This window comes from Anolis sagrei, chromosome 2, assembly GCF_037176765.1.
Source record: "Anolis sagrei isolate rAnoSag1 chromosome 2, rAnoSag1.mat, whole genome shotgun sequence".
In the NCBI taxonomy this organism is placed as follows: Eukaryota; Metazoa; Chordata; class Lepidosauria; order Squamata; family Dactyloidae; genus Anolis; species Anolis sagrei.
Genome location: NC_090022.1, coordinates 85691483 through 85708203, shown reverse-complemented (window position 1 = coordinate 85708203; position 16721 = coordinate 85691483). Strand labels below are relative to the sequence as shown.

At 41.1% G+C, this 16721-nt stretch overlaps 1 protein-coding gene across 3 annotated transcripts in view; it reads right to left on the bottom strand.

The window, feature by feature from the left end:
• The window catches only part of CAMK2A (calcium/calmodulin dependent protein kinase II alpha), a 173310-nt gene that overhangs the window by 93399 nt on the left and 63190 nt on the right, over nt 1-16721 (bottom strand). For all 3 annotated transcript variants that reach the window (XM_060765445.2, XM_060765443.2, XM_060765444.2), the window contains exon 3: nt 15137-15196. In XM_060765445.2, coding sequence (XP_060621428.1) covers nt 15137-15196 — 60 coding nt within the window. The remainder of the gene's footprint in view (nt 1-15136; nt 15197-16721) is intronic.

Below are 16721 nucleotides of genomic sequence, written 5' to 3'. Positions count from 1 at the left end.
ATCACAGAACATATATATGGCAAACATTCAATGCCAATTATACAAAGACAAGACAGACAACAGGTGGAGGTATACTCGTATATAGACTTTCCCCCCATCTTTTGGCATCTTTGGAGGCTCTGCTCATTTCTGGCCACAGGGGGGTGCTGTCACTCCATCTCCTTGCCCAAGAGCTTTCTTTCTTCATAACCTTTCCTCCGTTTTTTCTGCCTAAAATGCCTCTCCGCTTTTAATGTGGTTCCTATTTATCTACTCACATTGCTATTTTTGATTTGCTAGGTGGGTGGGGAACTGGGCTGAAGGTCAGGAGCTCACCCTGACCTGACTTTGAACTGTCAATGTTTCGGTTGGCAATATTTACTTGCAATTAACCTGCTATGCTAAAGCCAGCTAAAACCTTTAGGTACATGAGCCCTCTCCAATTTTCACTCTGGCAGCTCTACTCTGTATGTTTTACAATCAAACAAAATGCAACCATCAAACCAGAGCAGAAGACGGTCAATGCTGTGAGAGAACAATGCAAACCACATTGTGTCGAGAGCCACAGTGAGGCCCAATAAAACCAACAGACCTACATTCTCTGTGCCAAGTTGCAGCTCATCTGCTGGGGAATATAAACTGCCTCTGAACAATCTGGAAACAAAATAAACTAAGATTAAAGCTGTTTCTGAGTGTTTGGTATAATACAACATTTGGCAATTCAGAGTAAGGGAATGTTTTTAAAAGGTCTTTTAATTGGAATAGAGGTGCATTTTTTTATTCTGAAGGGATGGATTGAGGAATTGGGTTACCTCAATGTAACACGAGGTTTCTTCTTCTCCACTCCTTCCCTTGAAGAAAGAGTCCCTCAGATCTGTTCTACTCACAAAAGGCAATGACTCTGCCTCAGCTAATATTCTTCCTTTCCCGGTGACTGAGCTGGAAGAATGCCTGGGAAAGAAAGCACTATCTGACTCCAAGGCAACGAAGAATGCAATCCTGCACAGAACATCTCATCACCTACTACAAACAGGGAGACAACAGGCTTGTTTTGTTTAAATTGGGACAAAAGACTCATCCACACACCCCCGAACAATTTCTAAGAAATTGTTAGCCTAGCAATGTCTAAAATTGCTCTCCATTACCAACAAAATGAAATGGGTATAACCCTAAAATTAGCTAGATCCTCATGCACAGTGGTGGTTTCTTAAACAGTAAAGACATGCCACCTTAAGAAAGAATTTCCTTATCCCAATGAGGCATTGACTATTATTACCAGCAGTGCCACGCTACAGACTGGTCAGGGTGTCAGCTTGCCCAATAGCAAGAGAACCTCCTTAAACAATGTTAAAAATATTGGTGACCTTTCAGTAGCTTGAAAATATAATATAAGTTCTAACATTCTAACTGTATGCAACTAAATTTTACACTGTATTGCTATTTTAAACAAAAATAATAATAAAATAATTATAGTTGTGGATGAGCCCCCTTTCTCTACTAGCAACCAATATCTTTAGAGCTATTTTGCCACTGATGACCAGTAAGCCACTCACAGTTGATTTTGTGTGGCTTCATCAACTGTATGGGAAAGGACTGAAATGACATTTGGTGGCCTTCAAGGTCTCAAGTGACTAACCAATCAACATTTTCATGGGGAGCCAGAACAACTCTCCCATAACACATTTGATGATTCCAGTGTAAACACTGTTTGAATGGCACAGCCTGAAGTGGCGAGGCTTCAGCTTTTCACAGTAGAACTCTAATTGTATTGCAAATTTATACATGCCTCTGCTCTTTGTATAAGAGTAGTACAGACACAAGAACAACACATTTGACAGCAACAGTGACTCTTTAAAAAAAAAACAGGAAAATGAGTGGATTGAGAGATGTCTGAGATAACACCACTACACAAAGTACTATGCACACCCAGCTATTCTGCCAAGTACCCATCTAGATTCTTGGCTCTTTAAGCAGTGTACCTCAATCAAGCCAAGTCCTAAAAACATGGCACAATTCTAATACATCATTCATAGAGACAACACAGAAGGTATGTCAGGAATAAAACAGCCATAAAGCGTACAGCTATAAAACAAGGAAGGGAAAGGAACCAACAATAGTAATACTGTAATCCTTTCCCTGGTGTATTAGGATGATGGCCACTGAAGTGGGTTTGAATGCATGTTTTTTTTTCCTGTATTTCAAGGCATTTGTACTAGAGTTGAACTGAGTGCTGAAAACTGAGTACCGTGGCCTGTATAAGATGCTAGTTCTGACCTTTAAAACTCTTTACGGCTAGGGTCCATCGTACCTTAGGGACCGCCTCTCTTTCTCCCATCATCGGAGGTCGCAACGACCAGACCAACGTGACTTACTCCATATACCGGGTCCTAGAGAAGTGCACTTGGAAAGGACCAGGCGCAGGGCTTTTTCTATTTCTGCCCCTGCCTTGTGGAATTCCTTGCTGCCCTACATGAGAGCCATGCGTGACTTAGGGCCTTTTACTCTCGCACTTAAGACCTGGCTTTTTACTAGAGCATTCGATCTCTGTTGATTTTTAATTTTTGTATGTATGTGTTTTATCCTTTGTAATTTAGCTGTAAATCACCTGGAGCATTCTCGGATGGAGGGCGATTAATAAGTTATTAAATGATGATGATGATGATGATGATGATGATGATGATGATGATGATGATGAAACCACTTCTGTTGCTTTTTAAATTTATTCTGGTTTGGCCGAAGCATGACAAACCTAGTTTAACCCAGGATAATGCATGATATTCACCAGAAGTAGTAGAATGTCATGAAGACAATCAGGAGCTAATTCAGAGTGAGTCTGGAATTTCATGCCCATATAGACTCATCTCAACACTCAATACATTGCACCATACAAGCTACCCTACCCAAAAATGATGTTGCCAAATATGGCTAGGCTATGGTGGTAGCTAAATTAGGATTGATTCTGGGATACTCAGCAGGGAGACTGCTTCCTCTTGTACTCAGGAAGAACATTCCATGCACACCATCAGGAAAGGTCCAAAATACTCACAAGCTTTTCATGTTCCTCCTTCTTGGAAGTCACAAGATAAATGCCACTGTATAATAAGGCATTTTCTCTTGGGAATATCAGCACCTGAATTATTCAATAAGTATGGCAAGGTTTGAACAGATATATTGAAAAACAAAGCAGACTTCAGATATTAATAATTTGAGAGAGATCAGCAGAGCTGGCCCAAGACATTGTGTTGCCTGAGGCAGGGCCCCTTCATTCATTTACAAATCTATCCACACTAGAAATCACATTTCAACACAGGCAAAAGGAAAGCCCATCTCACCACACCTGGACACAGAAAATTAGGTGAAAAAATACTGCAGACAGCCATAGCATTGACTACACTTGCCTATGGCTTCCCACCATCTACAGCCTGAGGCAGCTGACTTATTTTTGCTGGCCCGCAAAGAACTATATCCCAGATACAGCAAATTAGAACTACAAGTAGTGCCACTGGAATAATAATAATAATAATAATAATAATAATAATAATAATAATACAGTAGGCTATTATATTTTCCCAATGACTACCCTTCCCCGCCATCACCCTTACCCTTCTTTCCCTCCAACCATACCTAATGTATGGTGCTGAAAGCTGGACTGCAAAGGTGACATAAAGAAAATAAGCTGATTTGGTGGAGAAGAGTTGGATGAATACCATGAACAGATAAAAAGATAAAATAATAAATATTACAGCAAATAAGGTTTAGACTCTCACTAGAAGCAGAGGTTGCTAAACTGAGTCTAATATTCTTAGGACATATTGAAAGATTTGAAATGATGATAATGATGATAATGCTTGTTAAAGTGGGAGACATAGCAATAAGAAGACTACACATGTGTATGTGTGTAATCAAGTCACTGTTGACTTATGGGGTTCCAATAAATACATTAGGTTTTTCTTATGCAAGGAATACTCAGAGATAGTTTAACCAATTCCTCCCTCTGAAATACAGCTTGCAGCAACACCTGGATTTGTTGGTGGTCTCTCATCCAAATATTAACCAGGAATTACCTTACTCAGCTTCCAAAATCAAACAGGATCTGGTGCCTTTCAGTTACTTAGGCAGATCGGGTCAATCAAGGAAGCGGTTGCTCTGTGTTTGCAAGACCTGGGCATCTTGGATGTCTTTCATTTGTAACCTCCAGAAATGGAAGCGGGTTTGCTGACAAATAATATAACATAAAGAACATTTCCCTTTACATGTGCTTGTGGATTACTCAGTTTCCTTCTTTCCACTCGGTTTTTCTTCCTGAGTGAAACCCTCTAGACATCTGCCCCAAGACTAGTGTCCCTGACAGCACTAGTGTTCATGGTACAAATAGGTCTTTTCCTCAATCCAGGCCCCTCTCCCCTGGCTAGGTAACACCTTTGATGCCATCTGATTCTGGGAGCAATCAGTTCTGCCTTGTTCTCTTTCATTCCAGCCAGCAGCATTTTGGAACATTCCAGGCCATCAGTAGATAGATAATTACTCTGTTTGTGCCGCTTTCATAAGGAACGGTACTCCTGAGCTCCCAGGCAGCAGTGAACAGTGGGGGTGTGAGCGGAGGAGAGAAAGGCTTTCTGGGTATAAATAGCAACCAGATTGGTCTTGTTAAGTTATCTTGTTCTGTTAACACAATCCTCCAGAGAAGCAATGCCATTGTATACAGCTCCTTGTATCTCTGTATAAGGAGGGGGAGTCAAAAGGAAGCATATTTGGTGACAAGTTGCCAAATGACCAGTGGGTGGAAATATGTGCCCAGTTTTTGTCACTTCAACAGTAGCTGGGTTCTCCAAAACCAGCAGGGTTGTTTTTTTTTTAAACAGAGATAATGTACAACAATAATGTTTAGTGTATTGTTGAAGGCTTTCATGCCTGGAATCACTGGGTTGTTGTAGGTTTTTTGGGATGTTTCGCCTGCATCTATGGAAAGCATCCTCAGAGGTTGTGAGGATCCTCACAACCTCTGAGGATGCTTGCCACAGATGCAGGTGAAATGTCAGGAGAGAATGTTTCTAGAACATGGCCCTACAACCCGAAAAACCTACAACAACCCAATAATGCTTAGCTCTTTGTGATATAAAGTCTCCCATATGCTGATTCCTGAAAAATCAAACTACTCTTGTAAGGCACAGTTGCAGTGGGAAGTTGAGAAGTTGGCAGTCTTAATAGTAGGGCTGATGATCTTAAGCTATGGAGGATTGCATCTGTGTGCCTCTTATTAAGTTGTAAAAGAAGGAATTACAATAAAAAAATGTGTCAGGAGCGACTTGAGAAACTGCAGGTTGATTCTGGTGTGAGAGAATCAGCTGTCTGCAAGGACGTTGCCCAGGAGAAGTCAGCATGTTTTGATGTTTTTACCATCCTTGTGGGAGGCTTCTCTCATGTCCCCGCATGGGGAGCTGGAGCTGACAGAGAGAACTCATCCGTGCTCTCCCCAGATTGGAACCTGCGACCTGTCGGTCTTCAGTCCTGCAAGGCACATGGGTTTAACCCATTGCAACCAAGGAATGTTTTTACCCCTGTAGGATAAGATGTATCTCCTAAACTTGCTTTTTCTAATAGAAGTATTAAATATACAGGAGTCCTTTCTTTCAATGATACCTAGTCACACCAAAAAGAAGGGAAAGCAAATATGATGTTGCATTATGTCTTTTCATTGAGAAAAAAGATTCAAAGAAAGGAGAACAAAGGTTACAAAAGATTGGAGAGCCAAGTAGTGCACCCTGCGGTGCAGAATTAATTTGACACTACTGTAACTTCCTGGTTCAATGCTATGGAATTTAGAGAGTTGCAGTTTTACAAGGTCTTTTCTGCCAAAGAGTGCCAATGCCTCACCAAACTACAAATCGAGGATTCCATCACATTGCTCCTCAGCTGTCAAAGTAGTGTCAAGCTGCAATAATTCTACAGTGTAGCTGCACACTGAGTCTGCACAGTACCTCTGTCCTTTGTCTTAAAAAAACAGAAACCCTTCTGTGGGGGATTTACTCAAACACTAGTTTTGTGAATCAAGATATCAACCACAATAACTGTCTCATTCCTTAGAGGAGAAAAGAAATCCATAACCGTACACTATTTATTTCAGACTAGCTCTCATTTTGATTATTCACACAGAGGTGTTACATTTGCAGATTTTTGTTTTTTAAAAAGGGCATAGCTGCCCTGCTCTTCTCTTCCTGCTCCATCAATCCCTTACCATCTGGCTGCTAAACTACAGCCCACAATCACACTGTGGCTAATGGTGTACGCTGAACACTGAAGGGCAACTGACATCAGGTCTTGGAAGCACGGTTGTGTTGCTTCTGGGTACATTGCTCCCCTGATACCTTTGCAAGCACCACACATAAAATGTGGTGCCAGTGATTATGATGGAAGCAAGGCAGTCAAAGCAAGACAGTCACCATACACTATGGTGACCCATTCCACCCAATTGTCTGCAGTTTTGTTGTGAGTTGAGAAATGTTGAAAGCAACATTCCTGAGACCAGAAACAGGTTAATATTTAAGAGTCACAGACTTTCAAATCTATGGAAAGAGGTGCTGTGCAGTTGATAGTTCTAACTAGAGTACACCTAGTATGAGTATAGACCTATGAGTTCCCATTGTTTTAATGGTTAATATCTTAAGTGGGGTTACCAGACTGAAAACTGCAGCCAGCTCTTATGCCTTTATGGTTCTGGAGATGAAGGAATTTCAAAATGTTTGCCACACAACCAGGTGTCAAGTAATGCCTTCTGAAATCCCATCTTTTGTACAACCATTAAAGGTAGAAGAAGCCTCTCCAGTTTTCAGTCTGGCAACTTACTTAGGGCATTAAGCATTATATCAGAGGGAATTGGGTAGGTTAACAGCCATAATAGTTGTATTATAGTTGGAAAAAACTATTTTGGGTCATAGTTTGAAAGCCATGTGTGCAAAAATTGCTTCTCAGCCTTTTGGCTAAGATCAAATGTAAAACCTGACTACATCCTCAGTTTTTTAGAAATGTGCACACTTTTAATTTTTGGAGAAAACATTACACTTACATCTAGCTGCCAACATTTCCTCCCTTCTCTTGAACTGCAGTAGCATCTTTCTGTACATAAATGTGTTACCGACTATATTTTGAAATAACAAGCTGTTGTTACAAGGACAAGACCAGAGCTGAGAAAAACACCTTAGAAAGTAACAACCTGGAGATGAAAAAACAACGGGCCCTTGGAATCCATTGAATTTGATTCCAGGACTCCCATGTTTAGGACTCATTATATACAATGGGGTAGTAAAATGATACCCCTTACATTAAATGGCAAAATGAGGTTTTTCCTTTTGGATTTTGTATGTATATATGTATGTATGTGAATATACACACACACGGTTTGTGGATGGTTTAATCCATGGATACAGAATTAATGGTTCTTGTGGACAAGTTAAACATGAGCCAGCAATGTGAGGCAGCAGCAAAAAAAGCCAATGGTATTTTGGTTTACATCAACAGGAGTCTAGTGTCTAGATCCTGGGAAGTCATCCTACCCCTCTATTCTGCCTTGGTTGGACCACACCTGGAATATTGTGTCCAATTCTGTACACCACAATTGATGGGAGATATTGACAAGCTGGAATGTGTCCAGAGGAGGGTGACTAAAATGATCAAGGGTCTGGAGAACAAGCCCTATGAGGAGGGGCGTAAAGAGCTGGGCATGTTTAGCCTGAAGAAGAGAAGGCTAAGAGGAGACATGATAGCCATGTATAAATATGTGACAGGAAGTCACAGGGAGGAGGGAGCAGGCTTGTTTTCTGCTGCACTGGAGATTAGGATACGGAACAATAGCTTAAATCTCCAAGAAAGGAGATTCCATCTGAACATTAGGAAGAACTTCCTGACTGTGAGAGCCATTCAGCAGCAGAACTCTCTGCCACGGAGTGTGGTGGAGGCTCCTTCTTTGGAAGCTTTTAAACAGAGGCTGGATGGCCATCTGTTGGGGGTGCTTTGAATGCAATTTTCCTGCTTCTTTGCAGGGGGTTGGACTGGATGGCCCATGAGGTCTCTTCCAACTCTATGATTCTATGATTCTAATGGATGGTGGGCCAACTATATATTTAACACACCAAGCAGGCATGGCATAAATCACAACATAGTGTCTACCACAGGCATGGGCAAACTTGGGTCCTCCCTCCAGGTGTTTTGAACTTCAACTACTACAATTCCTAACAGCCTCAGGCCCCTTCCTTTTTCCTCTCAGCCGCTTAAGTGAAAAAGAAAAGGAAGGGCCCTGAGGCTGTTAGGAATTGTGGGAATTGAAGTCCAAAACAGCTGAAGGGCCCAAGTTTGCCCAGGTCTGATCTATCTGATACGGTGTAAGTCATTATTATTGTATGCTTTTAAAAGGAGGGCAAAAACAAATGTTACTACAGTATGATATTTTCAAGGTCTGTTTTTAATTCATTCCCAGCTCCTGTCAGGCATTTTTAAAAATATAACTGAAACCAATGTGACAGCACATAAACAACAAACAATGCGTTGAATAAATACACCAACTATTTTTTTTCTATAAGAAAGAGCTTTCCCACATCAAAGTATAGGTTTGATTTCAGTCACAATGGTCTTTGAAAAAAATGTAACAATAGTAATGTTTTAAAACTTAATAAATAAAAAAGCATTTTCATTCCAAAGGGAAGAATGATTTCCTTTGCTTTGAAAACTTCCCTCGCTCTGATTTCTTATGTATCTGATTCTCAACCCGTGCATCTCGCACCTCTCCGTTGCTTTCCTTTGTAGATTATTGTTATTGTTCATATTAAATTTTGTTTATCCAGGGAAGCATCCCTGCATTCAGGGCAAAGGGGAGGAAAGGAGGAAATGCCTTGGTTGCTGTAGCAACGGCTTGGTCCAGCGCAGTCTGTGGTTTGGCCTGATGGAAAGGAGACCTGACGCTGCTGCGCAGGCATTTGCCCAAGACAGATTGAAGCTGACAGGCTCTTTATGATCTGAAACATTTATAAAGCAGAGGCCATGTGGCCGTGCATGGATGCGTGCCTGCGTGAAGGGGAGGCAGCGATGAGGTGGAGAGAAGGGCAGCCAGTTGAAAGACGGCTGCAGACAGGCTCAGGGGGAGCACAGGCTCCAAGGAGGCTCCTCAGCAGGACTTTCCTGGCACCCCTTCCTAGGCCAGCCATCCTCTTCGACAAGGAGGCACAGCTGCCTTCAGCAACACAAGAGTGGTGTCATGAAAGGACAGAAAGTTGCTGGTTGTTTATTGTCAGATTTGTACTACCTGGATTTTTTTTTTTTTTTGCTAAAAAAACTGCAGCCATTTGCAGTGAATTTGCATATTATATACTTTGTGGGAACAGGGACTGAGGGTGGTTTTTTGCTCAGCCTCAAGCAGCAAGATCTCTTTGGTTGACCCTATTTCATTTCTCTATTTCACTATACATGGAGAATTCCTGGGAAGTCGAGAAAAATGGATTAAAGAAAGTTTTTTGGGTTTTTTTGTCATGTCAGGAACAACTTGAGAAACTGCAAGTCATTTCTGGTGTGAGATAATTGGCCGCATGCAAGGATGATTTGATGTTTTTACCACCCTTGTGGGAGGCTTCTCTCATGTGTCTACATGGAGAGCTGGAGCTGATAGAGGGAGCTTATCCGCACCCTCCCTGGATTCGAACCTCCGACCTGTCAGGCTTCAGTCCTGCCGGCACAGGGGTTTAACCCACTGCACCACCGGGGGCTCCATCAAAGAAAGTAAAAGGGTTTATTAAAGAAAGAAGTACAGTATGGCCCCTGTATGTGAGGGATTGGCATCTGTGGTTTCATTTATTTGACCAAATGTGTCCTCTCTAGGTGCTCAAATTGGACTCTATGGTATTGTTGAGCCAAAAGTCCTTCATTTTAATAGAGTTTGCTATTATCCATAGTTTTGTGTATTCACATAAAGACTGTGAGCATATTTCCCATAGATGCAGGGGTTGTACCATATCATGAAAACAGGGGTGCCAAGGAACTTAAGAGTCTTGATTTAAGAGCATCCCGACTTAAGAGTTAAGAGCCATCACTCTGCCTGGTTTTTGCTTTGACATAGAGCTGCATTTTGCATTAAGAGCTGCAGCCAGAGGGAATGGTAGCACAAGAGTGCAGGGCTTAGGGCTTTACAGGAGCAGCTTCTGAACCTCATGCCTGTGTGCCTCATGCTCATGTCTGCTTTAGAAGATTGCTGCCTGCTTTGTGAGGTTTTTATTCCTGGTATGTTTACCTTCATGAAGAGATAGGAGGAGAGAGAGCAAGAGAGGGAAGGAGGCTGGAATGAGTGCAGTATGAAGAAGATGATGCTTTTACCCAGGCATGTAGCCGGGGGGGGGGGGGGCCTTGAGGGGCTTCAGCCCCCCCCCCCCCGAAATTCTCATGGTGGTTCGCGAAAAGGCCTTACTGGTGCATTATTTAAACTGTTATGTTTATTCCTATCATGATCTGATCACCATACTCAATATATTCCATATGCATGGGGGTATTGGGGTAATGATACAAAAGGTTTGCTAGGCTAGACCCTCTTTCACTCAAACTCAGCCCCCCCCCCCCGAAACTCAGCCCCCCCCGAACCCCCCCCTGAAAAAAATTCAGCCCCCCCCCCCAAACGAAATCCTGGCTACAGGCCTGCTTTTACCTCTTCATTTGGTGTTTTGTGCTTCTTTGCCACAACGTTGTGCTTCTACCATTTTAAAGTTGCTCTTTCTTTTGTATTGTTCCATCTGAATGTGCATTTATACATTATATGTTATTTATAAAGTAAATGTTCTTATTATAAAACACATTACAAAAAATGGGGGGTCATGGGGCTGGAACAGATTAATAGCATTTCAATGCATTTCCATAGGAAAAATTGCTCAGTTACGAAATGAATTAAACTCTTAAGTTGTCACAGTGTCATTGTATGGTCAAGATGGAAAAAATGTTAACGAGGAAGTCAAACAAGCTGAAAAAACCTGCAGTACTTTGCTTATGCTGGAGCCTACTGGAAAGACCAAGCTATTATGTAGCTGAACCTCTGAGGCCTTCAAGAATGTAGAATGGAATTGAGAAAATGTAGCCCTGAATCCCACTGTATGGCCAGGAAAGTTAACTGTAGTGTGGACAGAGATTCCTACACTTGCCACCATCCCGTCCATGACCCAACACTTTTCTACCATGCTTACCTTTCTGGTCTGGCAGGATATATGTACCCTTTCATGTGTGTGTGTATGCGTGTGTGCATGTGTGTGTATATCTCAAAATGATAGAGGCTAGAAAAAATGAGTTCAGATGCTCATTCACACTAGAGAATTATAGTGCTATTAATCCATTTTAACTGTCAATGGTATCGTGTATGGTTCTTCTATCACTGTCACTGTCACGCTGGGTTTTATAATTGTTCAGAGGACTGACAGCTATGTTACAGTTCAGCAGAGGATGCACAGAGTGGAATATTCCTTTGTGCCTTGGAATAAAAATACAGATGGGCAGGGGATTAGGAACATCTCTTTGGGCAGCAAGAATGGCAGGCTTTCAGTATCATTATTTTTTCTGATAAAGGAATTCAAGTGACCTGCTGCCATTTCCTCCTGTTTTTCTTTCTAAAGTGGCAATACTAGCATCATCTACTCCATTGTGGAAAAGAGGACAACACAATGTGTGTGTGCAGTTTCTTCATTTCCCACCTCAACAAGAAAGCTTGGGGTTCTGCTGCTGTTAGGAAAACAAGTAATCAGAAGGGAAAGCTTTGAATGGTGTGTCAGGCCGTTTGTATAGACATACAAACATGAAAACAAAATAAAAGATCTCAATATCTTCAGCCACAGCTAGAAGCCAAGATGTAATCAGCAGAGAGTACATCCAGCCATTACAATGGCGATCTTCTTTTTTCCCTTTGCTAAAGCCTGTACTCCTCAGGAGACAGAATGAAATACAAGATTGAAGAGCAAAATGACGGATATGGATCTCACTCAGGCCCCTTCCACTCAACTGTATAAAATCCACACTTAACTCTCCTCAAGTATGACTTCATAGGATAATAATGTCCTACTTACAAATTCAGTGGCAATAACAAAATATAGAAAGCTAGTAAGCTGCTTGTGCCTTATTTTCATTAGATGGTAGCTTGTAACTGCATGTGTTTTTTTTAAAAGAACAGACCTTTTTAAAAAATGAAGGATCCAGATGAATAAATAAAATAATGATTTAACTAACTGAATCAGCAAAGCAAAACAGGAAGTTTCATTTCTATACTACACACATCCTCCAAAAGTCTTGTAGAGTCAGCATCCATCTTGTTCCTGCATTTTGCTCTCTGCGTTTGTTGCCTTTCTACATCCTTACTGCTTGCTGCTAACCATGTTTAGCCTTTTGTTCATCATACAAAAGCTCAGCAAGTTTCTGATATTAGATACTGTTGCTTAGACTATAGTCATGAGGAAAGAAAAGCTTGGCCTGGATATTGTGTTATTTCACTCTGGGTGAAAGTCCCACTAGGTAACTAGCTACTGTCAAGATAAGCACTGGAGAGGAGAAACATGACAAAGTAAATCAGGATCACAGTCACTGCTTTAGCATTTTAGGGCTTCTATCTCCATCCTTTCTTCTAGCCAACATATTTCAAATGTCAAATATCTCATGTGGCATCTATGTACTTTGAATTAACCTTTGCTGACCTGTTGGCTTTTTCAGGTTTGTTAGACTGCAATACATATCATCCCCCAACCAACTGACTATTAGCCCAATGGGAGCATAAACCAAGACATCTGGAGGGCTCCGGAGTGGGTCCAGATTAGACTGCTGTTACCTGCCTTCATCCCTTGAAGATGGTGAACTGGTTTCTCTATATGATTTGTTTCTTTGGAAGAAGCCGCCATTATCAAATCCTGAAAATCTCTTGGGAATACAGGCAGACAAAGGTTAGCATGCCAGAAGAAGCAAAGACCACCAGCAGTGAAGCTTTGATGCTTCACTATTAACTTCACTGGAATGGCCACCTTGTCCAAATGCCCGATCACCGTCCCCTAAAACAGTTACTATACTCTCATCTCAAGAATGGAAAACTGAATGTTGGACAGCAAAAGAGATTTAAAGATAGGCTTAAAGCTAACCTTAAAAACTGTAACATAGACACAGAGAAATGGGAAACTCTGGCCCTCGAGCATTCTAACTGGAGGTCAGCTGTTACCATTAGTGCTGTTGAATTCAGAGGCACAAATAGAAGGCAAAAGGGAGAAACATGTCTAGAAGAAGGCACATCAAACCAGCCCTTGCCAGGACCACCTTCCATTTGGAAACCAATGTTCTCAGTGTGAAAGAACATGCAGATCAGGAATAGGTGAGTGATGATGATGAGTGATTATAGTGTTGAGAAAGGTCTGAACACTGAAAAATGCTGTGTACCCCTTTGCACACCCATAAACCAGCACATCTATTGATATTGTGACTGTTATGTCAAATGAGACTGCTTAGATATCATGAACACTTATTAGACAGTGTCTTTCATATCATCATTGCCACAGCTCTCAATTTGCTTCCCCTAGATGAGCATTTCCTTGTATGGATGTAGTACATGACTTATCTAGCACTTATGTTATATTAAAGACATTCAAACTGAACTCTTCCTACATTCCTCTCTGCTATTTCAAAAATATTTTTGGGACAAGAGATTCTTTTGTTAATTACCTTGTCCTATTGAACTCTACTAGCATGCAAACCAAGTGCCAGAATGTTTACTGGCTCCTCTTTTATTGAACACAATATGCTGCACAGAGGTGCTTACTCTCTCATTAATTACATGAAACACGTGCTAGTATGGCACTGATGCTGGACCAAAGCCAACACAGCCATAACACAAGGGAGCAAATCTTTATCTATCTTAGTGATTTCCAAAGTTTAGTCCTTTATATGTTTTGCACTTCAACTCCCAAAAGCCCTATCTGACTTAGTTAACAACCAGGAATTCAGTGAGATGAAATCTAAGACATATGGAGGACCAAGTTTGACCCAGTAATGGGAAGGGAAACAACTAATAATCCAGGTTTTCCAGTTCGCTAAACTTGTAGCTAGCCTATCATGCTGGAGTAATTTGACATCAAGATAGTAAACCTATATCTAGGCTACATAAATTGAGATTACTCCCATTCTACCTGGAAAATCATATCAGTTGGAAAACATAGCTTTGAGGGACCACAGTTCTATGTTAAAAATATATTTTCTAGGTTTTGGAATCTGTGCAGCTATAAATAGACAGCATTTAGGTTGTCATCCTGTTTGTGACATAAGGATAGCCCCCATCTGCCCCCATCCTTTTAAGCAATTCTAGCCTTCTAGCTTTCCCTCCAAGACTAGAACACACCCCCTCAAGGTAAACCTAACCTAAGATGGCATCTCCCTGTCTCCCTTCTCTAAATTGGATGCTGTGGCTTCGCCAGGCCCACCTCCTAGGCCTAAGCTAGCTTGCCAAGGTAAGGGATTCATTACAATGGTCATGTTTTTTTTTGGGGGGGGGGGGGCACAGGAACATCTGTTTTTTTAAAGTATATTTCTGTATGGGCAGAACTTTTTCCCCACCTCCAAATGCAAGCTCATGCTCATTCTATTTTTAAGGAAGTCTTGTAAACAGTTTCTGGAGTGGAAGACTATTACATAGGGGCACATATATTCACAAACAGATCAATTCTTGCACAGAAGGAAGGAAAGATTCGAAAAGGCAGAACACTAATAAAAGGGTTAAATAGCACTGAAAAATTGTATGACACCTATATGTTTGAGTGGATGCATTCCAGTAGATACTGGAATAATGGAAGTCTGCCAACCTCTGTGCTTTCTATGAAAATGGTTCACACACTGTCTGGAAGACAAGGGTCAGTCAATTGCATTCCAGACCACACACAAAATATTTTTACAGAAAATATTGAAGTTGTCTGATTTCTGTTATACCAACTATGCATGTTCATGGAACAACAATCAATCAATCAATCAGTATTTTTGATTTTAAAATCCAGCAATGTCACCTGATTTGGTTTGCCTTTTAATTGTGTCTGGTTTCTAACAGCTAGAAAGAGTGATGGAAAGAAAGATAGGGAAAATCCTGGCTGTCAATTACATAATCATCACAAGTTGTTTTTCTTACCTATATTAGGATGTTTCAGGAGGCGGCAGATCCGAGCCTCTCGTTCCAGCTTCTGGTGATCTATAGGGAAAGATATACACAAATTAGTGTGAGAAGGGTTAGTCTGCATGTGCTCCACAGCTGAAGAGGTGCTTATGAATATACCTCATTTCTCCAGTTATACCCTCAGGATTCATACAAATTCAGGTAGCAATAGATGAAATGCTAATAACAGAGAAAGACTTAATCATCCTGGGAAAAGGTGTCTAAATCTTTTGCTAAGGGGCATATCCCAATGGAAACCCACTCGACTTAATTCCACTTAACATTCATCTTTTGTTATACTTTTGTTCATTGCTCATTTTGCACTTAGTTAATGCTAGGTTTACCTGTGTCATTAATGTCACAATTTTCATGCTCATTAGCATGGTGGTTTTTTTAACCTCACAGTGTTTTTTGTCATCATTATTGTAACATTTTTGTACTTGTTACATGCAACATTTGTTACAGTCATTGTATGGGTGTATGTTCTATATTGCTTTTTACTAGGCCTCTGCGATCAATGAAAGAAAATGTTTCAGTACTCATTACTAAATTGGGGGGTGGGGTGGAAAATGGTTTCTAAAGTGTTTCTGAGGCTAACAGCGGGAGCTCACCCTGCTCCCTGGATTCAAACCACCAACCTTTCAGTCAGCAAGTTCAGCAACTCAACAGTTTAACCTGCTGCGCCACCGGGAGCTACAAGGCCTGCAGGCCAAATCCGGCCCACCATGTCATCATATGTGGCCCTCCAGATGCTGGACTACAACGCCACTATTCCACGTAATTAGAAATCATGTCTTAGAGCTGATGGGAGTTGTGGTAGAGTAATATCTGGAAGGCTGCAATTTATTCTGTATAGTCAGGATAGAATTCAGACACAAGGCTTGTGAACAGGATATCTGACTTTAAAATGTCCTTTAACCTTCCATAGCCTCAGAGCCTCAAGTGCTGTTGGGTTGCAATTCCTATTATCCCGAGTCTTTGGTGTATAATCAAAGTAATGGAAGTTGTTGTTCGGTAATATCTGGGGACCCATACAAAGTAAAAACTCAAAAGCACTGACCACTATGTAAAAACATTATAGGTGGCCCACTGTATCCATGGATTCTGTATCCATGGATTCAATGGCCTTTTGAAGATAACCATAAGGCTGCTGTGGCCTTTAATGAAAATGAGTTTGACACCCTGGCTTATAATATCATTCACCCCAATCATTTAACTATCTATGTTGAGGTAATTGACATGTCTACAAGATATTTGGATTCCAGCAGTGTGGGATATATTTTTTTTCTTGCTTGTTTCTCCACAGTGTGTTGTAAATATGTCTTGGGAGCCTGGGGACGGCAGTCTCACAGTATACCAAAGCAGCCAAACATCAAAAGCATAACAAGCTCTGGGAGACTGTTAATGGCTATGTATGTGTGAGGACACTACTGATCTTTTCTTGTTGTTCTGTTCTTTCCTTCTAATCTGTCTGTCCCAATGGGTATATGGGAGATTTTTTTAAACCCGCAAGCTTCATTTTTCCTTGGTTGTCTTTTGCCTTGAAAAACATTTTGCACTC